The 13,921-nt window shown below is 41.9% G+C and overlaps 1 protein-coding gene across 1 annotated transcript in view; it reads left to right on the top strand.

The window, feature by feature from the left end:
- Window positions 1-2,718: 2,718 nt before the first annotated feature.
- Window positions 2,719-13,921, top strand: part of LOC143749079 (transmembrane protein 132C) — a 381,695-nt gene continuing 370,492 nt past the window's right edge. Inside the window, exon 1 of the mRNA XM_077241521.1 lies at window positions 2,719-3,365. Within this exon, the coding sequence (XP_077097636.1) occupies window positions 3,266-3,365 (100 nt within the window). The 5' untranslated portion in view covers window positions 2,719-3,265. The remainder of the gene's footprint in view (window positions 3,366-13,921) is intronic.

Consider the following 13,921-nt stretch of genomic DNA (forward strand, 5'->3'; position numbering starts at 1 on the left):
GTTTAGTATGGCGTACCACAAGGCTCAGTACTAGGAACGTTGCTGTTCACTCTGTACATGCTGCCCTTAGGAGATATCATTATGAATCATGGCATTAGTTTTCATTGTTATGCTGATGATACTCAGCTTTATATTTCTTCACGCCCTGAAGAAACTTACCAATTCACAAAATTAACGGAATGCATAGCTGATATAAAAAAATAGAAGACTAGTAATTTCCTACTACTTAATTCAGAAAAAAACATATTCTAATTATTTGACTAAAAACTTCCTCACATACTAACCTAGAATACTGTCTAACACTTTGATGGCTGCTCTGTTAAGTCTTTGTCGTCGGTTAGGAACCTAGGTGTGCTCTTTGATACCAATCTTTCATTTGAAAGTCACGTGTCTAGTATCTGTAAAACCGCATTTTTCCAACTTAAAAATATATCTAAATTACGTCATATGCTCTCAATGACAAATGCGGAACAGTTAGTTCTTGCGTTCATGACATCAAGGCTAGATTATTGTAATGCTATTATGGGTGGTTGCCCTGCACGCTTAATAAACAAACTACAGCTGGTCCAAAACGCAGCAGCTAGATTTCTTACCAGAACCAGGAAGTATGACAATATTAGCCTGGTTCTGTCAACACTGCATTGGCTCCCTGTTAAACATCGTATACATTTTAAAATATTGCTGATTACTTACAAAGCACTAAATGGATTAGCTCCCCAGTAAATGAGCAAGCTCTTAACGCATTATAGTCCTTCACGTCTATTACGATCTCAAAATTCCGTCAAACAAAAATTAGGTCAGCCGGAACCGGGAACACTTCCCATAAATTCGGATCTGATGAAGGACCTGCGCCTGGACATGATGACAACGCAGTCCTGAAGTGTCAACTAGTCTCTCCCCTGTAAATGCCTCCTTCCCTTCCCTTTACCTCTGTACAGATAAAATGTTGTCTGGATAATTCTGGTTCACGTGGCTACGCGAAAGCGTTAAAAAATTCTGTATTATAATTTTTTCGAGGCTTGTACCTTGGAACCTATTTCATGGTTTGCGTTCTCGAGCCACCAGGCACTGTTTTGTGCAAATGAGTGGCCGGATCGCATTAAGGGTTTTCTGAACGGTGTCGTTTTAGCAAGTTAAGTTAACAACTAATGAACGTTGCGACAGAAGTGAGTCAATCAAAATTAAATTTAGCTAGACAATAACTTTATTCTAGAGCTGGTGTAAAGACAAAACAATCTCTGTTACTTTAATTTCCTATTATCACTGTAAAGCTGCTTTGAAACAATCTATATTGTTAAAAGCGCTATATAAATGAAGGTGACTTGACTTGACTTGTTCTGCCTAAACAAAATGCTTTTTTATTACTAATGGCTTCCTAAAGACATGTTTAAGTAAAAAAAAAATAACATTGTGAATATTAATACTTGGCTCTCTGATGGTTAAGCATGTATATGTATGTGTGGTGTGTGCATACTGTAAGAATGCAAGAAAGTGAGACAGAGAGATACAGGAGAGCCAATCGTATTTGTTCTAAATGCACAATGCAGTCCATCGAAAAATCTGGGCCAAAAAACATCGATCCCAAAAGCTGAGCCTGGCGATTAGTTTTGGGAAGAAACAGAATGCATCGGATTCACTTGCTGCATTCATCATTCACACATTCAATAGCTGGAAATATTCTGCCTCCCAGAGAAAAAAATAAAAAGCATGGTTGCAAATACACCTCCTGTAATCATCAAAAGGGCCGTCTTTGTTTTAAATAGCTTTTAATCAAAAAGATTTATAATAATGCAATTTTCTTGGTGTATTTTAAAAGAGCTCACCTTTGATTTCCATCAAGACATTATTTCAACTGTTTTGTTATATGTTAATTTCTTGACAGTAGATTCACAAATCAAGACATCAAATGCATGGATTAAAAGAGGAAAAATTGGAAGGTGTTAGACATTTCAAATCTTGCACTGCTTGTGCTACTTAGACCACACACAGAGAAAAGGTATTCAGTTAATGTTCACTAGGGGTCCCCATTGCACCTCTATTGATCACAGAGACACTATTACTCATGCTGAGGTTCCCACTAAATATACATTTTCTCATACTTCCAATACATCCTAAAGTACTTTACTTTTGAATGCCTGTAGCCAAGGTCATAGTTTTGTAAAGATGTAAAGCATAGTAAAAGAAAACCACTCAAACCAACCACTGTTTCACTTTGTTTTGTAGACTGGTTTTGAGAGATTTTGAGCATTTAATGCTGGTGAGGCCAGGCTGAACAGCATCTTAAACTAAACCGCTAAGATCAGCAAACCAATTTTTTTTGTTTGTTTCAACAGGTAAAATGTAAGCCTGTCAGCATGTTAATATGAATTTAAGTCATATGTGTACAGCCATAAATCAATTTTAACATCTAAATCCAAACTATCCTGTCTTGTAAGGCTGTAAAACATATATATATATATATATATATATATATATATATATATATATATATATATACCTTTTTAAATAAACATTTGAACAGAGTACGTAGAATTTGCGTTTTGTAAAAGTAAATGTGCTTTTGCTCATCTATCTGCCTCTTAGGTTGCAGAGATGAGGGTTTCTTTGCTTGCGATTGGTTGTCTTTTTAGTGCACCTGTTCTGTCGGAAAACCCTATTGGCTAGCTAAGATGTCACTCATTTTCGCCTCTTCATCACGCGCTTCCCGCTCTTAGCGCTGGAGTATCAGCTTGACTGTTGGCCTTTCTGTCTCACGAGAACTGCGCGAGTAAGTTCATTTAGGCAAAGCGAAGATAAAAAGCAGATATGTTAAGGCAAAAGCAGCGTCACAGGAGAGATGGGAACATTTCTGAGAGAGTCATTGGCGACCGCCGGTGGTTTTGCGCTCCCGTGCGCCAAGAGACGGATTCATAGAACGCGCGTCTACCGTTCTCGCGCGGAGAACACCACCAACTTCTTCGGCGCGTGACTTCATAACGCCACCGGTCCGGACCTTTATACTTGTGTTTTAAACTTTATGTATTGAAGGAATAATAACACGAGATGAACAATGACAGTGACTTTCCCGAGGCTTATAATAACGCTTTACCACTTTAATAAAGGGTTTGATTCTCGCTTCTAACGAAATTTTGGTGATAGTTAAAGGACACGGATTTTTTGAGGACCGCAACAACGAGAACCTGCTGCCGAACCAGTTACATTATCACATGACTTTCCATAGGATTATGCTATTTATTCAACCACTTCTCAAACTAGACAATTCATAATGTCGTTTTTGGACAATATACTACAACTCAGAAAGCCAAAGATGATCGCTTTACAGATGGCGTTCCTGCACGCGCTCCTCGCCTCGTCTCTCCACGGAGGTAAAGAAACATTTACGCACATCCAAAACTTGTTGCAAGATGGCAAATAATGCAGAATAAATATAACGAGCATGATTAGAAGAATCACAAGAGTCAAACAACAGTTGTTAAGAGCAATGTCAGTGCGCGTTCATGTCTTTTATCGAGAATGCAAAAAAGTTGGTGCAGACTGCTTTCTATTCCACTTGACCCATTTTAACATCTTAATTTACACTTGAAATATTTATAGATGTATACACACACTTTTGTGGTAAGTGGTTCGTGCGTTTGGTTGCTTGGAGAGACTGTGGCGCGCAGCGACAGCAGCGGTGTGGTTTTGTTGTGCCAAGCGTATAAATAATAGAAATGTTGGTTTCTCACCTTGTTGTTTTGCAGTCCTAAAATGAATTATGCATGCGTGTAGTTACATAGCAAGACAGAGATGGTGAAATGGGATGATTGAAGCGTCCTGCACCGAGTTTTCTAACGAAATATCGCGTGGAAACAACAATTTTATGACAGTGACACGAGCACACTGAAGTGCAATATTTTAACGGTTTATCTATTTATTGTTATTCTTTTATTTTTTACATAAGAGGATTGTGCGTAACTTAAAGGTCTTTAACATCAAAAACGTATTATTGTGCAAATTAAAGTCAGTTCAATTTCTTCTCACAGGAGTATTTTCTCTTTGTAAATCATTTATAATAGCTTGTTAAATGAGCTGGTTTGGTTACAGTGAACAAGATGCATTTCGTTTCATTCATTTCAAGATGCGTTTTTAAATATATGGGGGCAGTACTGGTATATTTGAATGGTTATCGAATAAATACAAAGATATTTGCTATGCTAAAGGTGAGCCACCCTATTTTCACTCTCCACAAAAGCAAGAGACAGTGATGAAATGAGCAGACTTGTGTTGTGTCCCGGCAGCATGCTGTTTTTATTAATCATCTCCAGCTGAGGACCCACAGTGGCCTTCACATCTATTTTTACTTATACTATCCCAGCAAGTCTGAAACTGGACATGTCATACAAACAAACAATTAGGCTGTGTGGGTGAGATAGAGACGGACAGAAAGTGTGGGGGATTGCAAAAATTAGACAGTATGTGTTGAAGATTTTCCAACGTGAGGGATGACAAGTTTGTCCAAGTGTGTGAGGGCTTGGATGGTATTAGAGATGTTGACTCTGGAGACAGCACTTGCTGATCAAGCACTGAAACTGTCATCATCATCATTACTGTTTTCCCCCCCCCCAGCCTCCGCAGCAAACGTAGCCTCACACTGCTGTGTGTAATGGACTGCATGCAAAGACTACATCACTAGCAAGTTGAGACAGCATGTGGTTTGAATGCATGGAATTGTATCCGTTGAACTGTGCAATATCCATGGGAATATTTGCAGATTTGTGTTTGTAGAAAACCAAGTTGTTGTGTGATTTATTTATTTATGTTTTTTTGTTTTAGACTACAGAATTGCTGACATATAGTAGGATGGACAGTTTGAATTGTGCAGAAAATGAGAAATGGAAGCAAGAGGCGGAAAACAACTTATAATGTGCATGTGTCTGTGTGATGGTGGGTGCTGAGCCAGTGTTTGATGACTGAGGAGACAGATCTGTAAGCGAGTTACACAAAATTTGCAATTTGTCTTCAATTGAATGCCTGAAAACGCACCTGTTCTCAACAACGCCATCGATAAATCTGGGGGATGAAAGGTTTTTGTTGCTTCAGGGAGTTTTAGGAGCTTAATTGACAAAAGCAGATGGATGTTAACAGAAGGACTGTCTTCCAAGTAAGGTTTAGAGCAAATTTTCCTAGCTGTGCGAAAACTGACTGTGAAACATCTTCTGCATCTCCTCCCTTCAGCGTCTGAGGGCAGAACTGTGTTTCAGGGCCGAACCGCATCTGAACAGTTGTAACAAAATCAGTGTGTGATTAAAACTGTCAGACTATCAGGCTGTCAAACAGTTGCCCCCCCCCCCACACACACACGTACATGCGTAGACACACACTGGCCGTGCCTGTGAGCCAGGCCGAGCAAAGGGCCCATATGTTTGAGGGTTGGCTGACACCAGGGAGATGATTTGCTCTAGGGACACTGTGAAGCCTAAATCTCTTTCGCTCTCTCTCTTCCTACTCGCTCATACAAACACACACAGCCATGCAGGCATTCAGGCATGCTAATGCGCATAGACGCAAACCCTCTTGGTTGGTTTTCTTGCTCACAAACTTTCTAGCAAAGCAATAAATTGTGCATTTTTGCTTTGTTTCTTAAGTTCTTTATATCAAATTCCAAACAGTGAGATTCACAGCTAGAAGTGTGAGAGCAGTGAGTGTGTGCTTTTAATAATCTATATCCAAAGAGGGGTAATCAAGAAGATATTTCCCTACAGATTGGCATCCAGGGAGAAAAGGATAGTGGACAGGAGGGGGGCAGATGAGTGAAAATAATGACTGTGATCATTATCTCCTATGATTTTAATTGAGATAATGACCCAGAGGAAGACAATAAAACTCCCAAAGGAAAGATTTATTCTGTCATTTCCTCCTTTATTTTTCTCCTTTCAATTTCCTAGAAGTGACTACATGAAATTTCATCAGTTTTGATAGCCCCGCTTCCACGATGGCTCCGTAACCCAGAACAATATTCAGGAGTCTAAAGGTAAATGTTTTCTTAGAATTCCTCTGTTGTGTTCTCATACGAAATACTTAAATGCGATTCTGTCACCTCTAACCCTCAGAGGAAGAGAGAAAGAAGTTTGCCTAGACCAAAATAATTTTCCATTACAACTACAGAAAGACCAGTTAGCAAGTTCCCATTTTGCAAGCGTAATAAAATTGAAAACTTTCATCTCAGCAAATTGATTTCATTCGGATTCAGAAAGGAAGAATGAAGAGGAGGGGGAAAAAAATCATTAGATCATTGAAGCATGACTATACCATGGGACTTTTGGAATTTGCGTATAGCGATGAGAACACACACACACAAAACCGCTTTACTTTTATTAATTCATTCACTCATTCTGTGAATTTGTGAATTAGATTTTTGCATTAAGGAAGGGCAGCAAAAGCAATGACTTGATAGATTGATAAAAAGAAGGAATTAATAAATTGATATTTGTGTCTCAAGAATATATGCATATCTCGATTTTGTTGCTTTGTATAAAGATACCCCCCCCCCCCCCCCCCCCAACTTGCTATCTTGTTGCAGGCTGCTGGAAGGTATTTTTCTGTCATTAACGAGACTCGGCCGGCAGTTCATTTAACACATACATGCCCCCAGAACGCCTGAGAAATTATTGGCATTATCATCAGCTAGACTCCACATATTCTCGCGCTCTCTTCAGGATGTATTGTAGCCATATGGTATTGGCTCTGGAAATTAGAGTTGCACTTTTGTGTTACTAGTTGGCTATCATTCTCTTTTTCTTTCTCACTATGGCAATTTTCTCTATTGATTGGACTTGGGTTCTCTTTCCTGTGAGAAAGGGAGAGCAAAGGAGGGGAAAAAAGAGGATACTAGAGGTGTTAGAGGTGGCTCTTGTTTGTGTAGATGGAATAATTAATGCTCATTAAGAGGGTGATGAGAGGCTTAGGGGTGATGCTACTTGTTAGGATAATTAGACTCAAATAGGCCTCATTATGCAAATTGGGAGGAAGTATGATTCTGTCAGTGTTTACCTGAACTCTGTCGTACCGATGACCTCAGATAGAGATGACATTGTCGAGTGAAGCAGAGTATCTAAAGAAAAGACGAAGGGGGGATAATGAGCTGTTATAGGGAGAGAGGAAATAAAATAAAGGATGATCTATTTAAGAGATGTGAATGAGAAAGACGAGTAATGAGATGACAGAAACGAGGGAGGATGGATGAAATCTGTAATCTGTAATCAAATATAAGCTCTGAGGGCAATAAAGAAGCTGCTCCATTTTCAAGGAAATGAAATGTTTCTAAAATTATTTTACCGTAGAGAGATCAGTGGATAAGCCTTTCAGGGCAGCTCCATTGCAGAGAGAAAAACAACTCTCTTTAATAGGACAGGTGAAAATATTAAAACAAAATACAATGCCCCCCCAAGCAGCAGTGGCAATGCTAACACCGTGAAGTCATTGTGATTGTGAAGTCATTGTGAAGACCACTGGATGTGCCAGTATTCTCACATTCCTCTAGAGAGCACTTGTGTAGTGGTCTGCAAAGCATTTTAAGGCTCTAGAAGCCAGAACTCGGAAATATGTTGCAGGTATGGGATTTTATGTATTTATGAAGCTTGTGTTCTCTGTAGTTGTCCGTAAGGCACCGACCTCTACTGTGGCTGAGGTGTGTGTGTGTGATGGATCGAGGCTCTCGTTAACCACAGGCCTCAGTGGGTGATTACTTCTCAACATGTTGCCTGTCCTGCTGAGTTTTGGCACCATGACACACACACACACACACACACACACACACACACACACACACACACACACACACACACACACACACACACACACACACACACACACAGATGAGACCTAAATGACTTTGCTCAGAGTTTGGTGGAGCGCTCTGTGAGTGTATATGTATAGCTCATCTTGGCACCAGATCACTCCATCACTTTGCCTGGCATAAGTTCTGTCAGATGGTCTGTCTGCTTGACGTGCCCTTACTGCTCTCTGTGCGCCTGCGATGCAGTAATAGATAAATAATGCTTCTGTTCTACACATAAAAGCTACCTTGGTGAACAACTTAAAATAGAAAGAAACAAATTCCATTCTGCATGGTGCAAGACTACATTCTGAATCTTTTGCGATGACTCATAAGCGATTTCTGGTTCTCTCTGTTGGTGGCCAGATGAACGACTTTATTTTTTGTTCTATTAAATAGATTTGATTGAATTTTTTTTTCAGTCAATTAGTATAACAAGCAACAGATGAAGTGACAGCTTTTATCTATGGAAATACACAACTGTATAGATTGTAGCTGTTAGTAATCGACAGGGTCAGCATTTAAGAATTTTTTTTTTAGCCTGTCGACATTTTCACTAGGCCATCCACAAAGAAATGTATATGAGTTATTTATAAAATATTAGTTTTATTGCCATGTTTTTATATTTGCTTATAGGCATATATATATTTTTCACTAAATCAAGTTTTTTTTAACTAAAATTATTTTTGTGTTTCTTACTGTCTGTACTCAATTGGCATGAAATTAACATTTCTATCTGTTTAGTAAATGCATGTTATAGATCTTTTTGTGAATGATTTATCCATGTATACGTTTAATTCTTTTTTTTACTTGTTTTTTAATGTTTAATGAAAATCTCACAACTGTGTCTCATTACTTTGTCTCTGGTGACGTATGTTGGATTTCTCCAATCATCGAGTCTGCTTAATCCTCACCCCTTCACAATCAACTCAAGCTTGTATTCATTTGAGCACAACATACACATTTAAAAAAATCCAATGCATAGAACCAAGTCCCTGCGATACAGGTTACATTTTTTGATGATCCGTTACTCTTGGATGTATGTCACAGTGCAAAAAAAGAGATCTCTCTTCGCAACTTCAATGTATACTTTTCAGTGGGCAAATGACTGAACACTTATCAGCTGACGCAAAACTATGTCACACTGGTCCCAGAGCAGTGGACCATGCTCTTCGTTGAGCCAATGTGTTGCAAAAATAAAACAAAAAATTTTAACTAGTGCGTTATAAATACATGTGAAACAAACAGGTTTTGTAGCACAACACACTCTTCCTCAAAATTACCTTTTGATGTTGTGAACACTGACATTAAGCTTGGGCGTGTTTCATGCAGCGGTTGATGATTATAAATATCATGGAGATTGTAAAGCATAATTTGTGCCATCATGGACATTTGTGATAAACTTTTAGCATTTCTGACTGTACCGATCCCTGAGATAGTCACATCCGTGTGTCTATAATAAAGCACCTCGGCTAACGCCTACGTCCATGCATCACATGGACACACACGCTCACAATGATATTGATGCACATCTGACATTTTGAGGCTCCATTCGTCTTGAGAGTTGGGGTTGAGGGGGTGTGGGGTGGGACCGGTGACATTTCATGCAGCCATAATGTTATTCATTATGGCAGAGGGGCATTGGAGAGGGTACAGCGGGCACTGCTTGTGTTTGCCACAACCCATCTGTCTCTTTGCCCCCCTCTTATCCTTTCTCACTCCCCCTCTCTCTCACTTTCTGTGGGTGAAATGGCAGCAGCGTTTTTCGTTTCACCCCGAGGCCTCAGAGATATCCCTGCCTGCTTTCCCCTGATAAGACAAACCTACAGCACTTACCTTTCCCTCGTTCCTCTGCTCTCTCTTCTCCAGCTTCTGCTTTTGGAGGCAGAGAGGTTTGTAATCTTTGGGGAACTTTATGTAAGTGCAGTAAAAGAGAGCTGTGATATTTGCTTTCACTCAGAATTCTGCTGTTGGTACCTCTTTAAAGTACCGATGCTTTAAGTGGCTCTGCTAACGTGTTAGGAGTGATTGTACAAAGCCAGTTATTGTTACGTAGCCAAGTAAATAGACTGCCATTGTTTAAAAGTACAAAGCAGCGTATAATATAAACCTTGTGAAATGATCACCTTGTCATATTTTAAGAGTTTTGTTTTGCTTGACCTTGGTTTGAACCAGTTGCATCTGTAAGAGGACTGATTGAATGCTTAAGCAATTATTCTGCTATAGCTAGCCTAGCGTCCACTTACCTACCTTTCTGCAAATCAAATAATTCACCCAATTAATATTCACAAGGCCAGCTGATAGGGTTTATAAAGTGTCCCACAAATTTTCAAAACAAACTTACTGTAGGCTCCTAATAATGTTTCTTTTTTCACTCCAGATTACCTTTATTAACTAGCTTTTTAGTTTTGTGTTTTTTTTAGTTCCTATTTAAAATGATTAAATTTTATTTATTTTAAAGTATTTTATGTATATACATTTTTATTTTTAAATATTAAAAACATTTGTCATAGTGGAGAAGGGGAATGCTGGAGCTTTACCAAATCAGCAAAATGATTTCTGAAGGATCATGTGACACTGGGTGCGTCTCAATCAGCTCCCTAGTTCAGTAGTCAGGAGGGCACTGATCAGGGAGTTGGCCATTTTTAGGGATTTCTCAATCGCAAAATTTTTTGCTCCCTAAAAAGTCCCACAATGCACCATGAAAACCAGGGAGCATCGATGCTCACTTTGTTCCCTTAACGGAAGTTCCCTTACGAAGGGAACTCAACGATGCGTCCATCGACGCCATGGGAACGCCCCCAGCGTGACTGCGTCTGAAGCATCTATGTCAACTAGTCCAATGGAAAGAATGAGCGTCACGGGCGGGTGACGTCATGACCAGGATATGATAAAAGCACATCCGGTGCAAACCGGCATTAGCTTCTGTTGCCTCAGCAAGCGATCTGTGTCAAACTGTCTGTTATATTTACTGTTGTCTGTCTGATATATATATATTTATGGAAACTAAACAATTGCACAACTCTGTGTTCTCCCTGCTCGCGCTATTTAACGAGTAGGGACACACACGAGCTTTGTGTGATGGGTTTGGGAGTAGAGCATGCGGTATCAGCCTCCGAGGGGGCTGATTGCCAACATTGTGAGAAGCTTTCGCTTCGCATGCTCCGCTCCCGCCTGTCACTTTCCGAGGAAAGTGGCCGGGCTCGCAATTCTCAGGGTGACAGGTCCCGCGTCTGCCGAGGCAGCGCGGAGAATGCATTCCTGTGGATCGCGAATAGGATCTCTTTACGGGGTTGGAGACGGGTCCGCGGATCTTATCTCCTCCCTTTCCACGAGGGATCCAGTGCTCTCTCGCCGGTCTCGGAAGCCCGCGCTGCGGTCTCTTCCGCCCGGGGAGAGAGAGAAATCAATGCTTCAGTGCTCTACCTCCGAGGAGGTAGATGTGCTGGGCATTGAAAGTGACACAATCATGGGGGAAGTGAATTTGCCATCTCTTTCCCCAGCGTATGAGAAATATATATAGCCTATATATATATATATATGATAGTTTATATATTATATATAAAATAAAGTGAATATATATAAAAAATATATATAAAAAATAATAAGCTGGTGGAAGTGTTTACTAAGGCTGTAGATAAATTAAATATTTATGGCCAGCAGAAATAAGGGGGCACTCGTCCTAAAAATAAAATAAATTTAACGAGTTTCCTTCCCTCTATTTTTCCACCTCCATCACGGGGCCTTCCATTTTTCCCGATCTGCACAGCGAGCTGTCTAGATCATGGAAAAAGCCTTACTCCTCTTGTCTTTTAGCCCCCACATTCATGTATATTCAGATATTTGGGGGTTAAGAGGGTATGGCTATGGGGCAATACCCCGGGTAGAACAGACGCTTGCGAGCTATCTGTCTCCCGGTTCAGTATTGTACCTGAAGGCGTCGGCTTCTCTCACTAAACCATTAAAGAAAACTATTTTTTAATCTAGTGGGAAAAGCATATATGGCAGTGGGTCTAGCATGGGCCTGCTTGCACACCATAGCAGTGCTACAAGCATATCAGGCTGACCTGCTGCGGTATTTGGACAGAAGTGAGGGAGTTTGGCCCGATGGGGTTTGAGAACTCCGTCGGGCCACAGATTTATCTCTCAGGGATGGCAGCCCTTGTGGTCACTGAGAGACACCTCTGGCTCAATTTGATGGGAATCATAGAGAAAGATACAAGATAATCTCTCCCTCGCTATGTCCAACCCCCTGGGGCTGCTGGGCGTGAGCAGCTCCAGCCGTCTAGTTTCTCATACACAACACAGCAGCCAAAGCCTTCAAAGCAGAAGCCGGATCCGAGGACCGTTCTTCACGCTGAGAAGGCTGCGGCTCAAAAGAAAAAAAGGTCCTGATGTTCACGCATCAGGCCTGTGAGGACAGCCCCGACCGAAGTGGAGCGGTGTACACCTCATTTTACGGTGCCCGTTCCATTTCGGGGTCCTCACGAGACCGTTCTGCCAACCCTGCCACCCTCGGTGCTTCAGGGCGCAGCGGTCTCCAGCGAGTCGCTGATGCTATGCTGCGGCACAGCATCGGTTTCGCGCCCTCTGAGGGGGGCCTTAGAGCGGCCAGTTCAGGTAGTTCCTGCCATTATGTTTCAGGCTCCGGAATTGGCTGTCTCGATAACACCAGAGACCAGCCTCGAGAGGCTGGTTCCCTTAGTAAATTTTCTGGCAGCGTGGAAGCTTCTGCCGAATATTTCTCATTGGGTCCTGCAGATTGTAGAGAAAGGATACAGAATCCAGTTTGGTTCTCGTCCTCCTCGTTACAACGGGGTGCTGCCCACAGTGGTGCATCCCGAGCAGGCTCTGGTAATGGAGCAAGAGGTAAAGCCCTGTTAGCAAAGGAAGCTATAGAGCAGGTGTACTCACCCGACATTGCGTCGGGTCTTTACAGTCGTTATCTCATTGTTCCAAAAAAGGATGGAGAGCTGCGTCACATACTAGATCTTCGTCTGTTGGAGTGTTTGGTGCTGGAACTCAATTCCAAAATGCTGACACTCAAACAGATCGTGACTCAAATCAGATCCGAGGACTGGTTTGTCACGATAGATCTAAAAGACGCATACTTCCATATCTCCATCCTCCCTCAGCACAGGAGGTTCCTGAGGTTTTCTTTGGGGCAAAGAACACCAGTATCAGGCACTTCCTTTCGGTCTAGCTCTATCACCCCGCACATTCACGAAGCGTGTAGACGCAGCTCTGGCCCCGCCAGGCTGCAGTGCATATGCATTCTGAATTGCATAGATGAACAGTTAGCGGTTCGGCACCGAGGTGTCGTTCTCGCTCCTATGCAGATGTTGGGGTTGAGGCTCAATGCCAAGAAGAGTGTGCTTTCTCCAGTACAGAGAACCACTTTCCTTGGTGTGGTATGGGATTCAGTGACGATGCGGGCCACTCTGTCGCCCGTTCGTGTAGCTGCTATCCTAACAGCCACGAAAGAGCTGAGGCTAGGCCAGTCACGCACTGTAAAACAGTTAGAGAGACTGTTGGGTCTTGTGACAGCAGCGTTCAACGGGATAACTTTTGGCCTGCTGTACATGAGACCTTTACAGTGGTGGCTCAGGACCAGAGGGTTCTCCCCGAGGGGAAACCCACTTCGTATGATCAAGATCACGCGGCGGTGTCTCCGCACCTTGGTTATATGGAGGAAACACTGGTTCTTAACCCAGGGTCCGGTGTTGGGAGCTCTTTGCCATCGAGTTGTGATATCGACAGATGCTTCCCTCACCGGCTGGGGAGCGGTATTGGAAGGCCGCTCAGCTCAGGGCTTGTGGAGGAGTCATCATCTCTCTTGGCACATGAATTGCCTAGAGATGATGGTCGTCTTCAATGCGTTGAGACATCTCCTCCCAGACCTGAGGGGCCATCATGTGTTGTTCTGGAACAGTGACTGTTAGGCCTCAGGGCAGCAGCGTCCAATGTGATACCCTTTGACCTGCTGTACGTGAGACCTTTACAGAGGTGGCTCAGGACCAGAGGGTTCTCCCTGAGGGGAAACCCACTCCTTACGATCAAGATCACGCGGCAGTATCCCCGCGCCTTGGTTATATGGAGGAAACTCTG

The sequence above is a fragment of the Siphateles boraxobius genome, unplaced genomic scaffold (assembly GCF_051911475.1).
Source record: "Siphateles boraxobius isolate OS27281-9 unplaced genomic scaffold, OSU_SipBor_1 24, whole genome shotgun sequence".
NCBI lineage: Eukaryota > Metazoa > Chordata > Actinopteri > Cypriniformes > Leuciscidae > Siphateles > Siphateles boraxobius.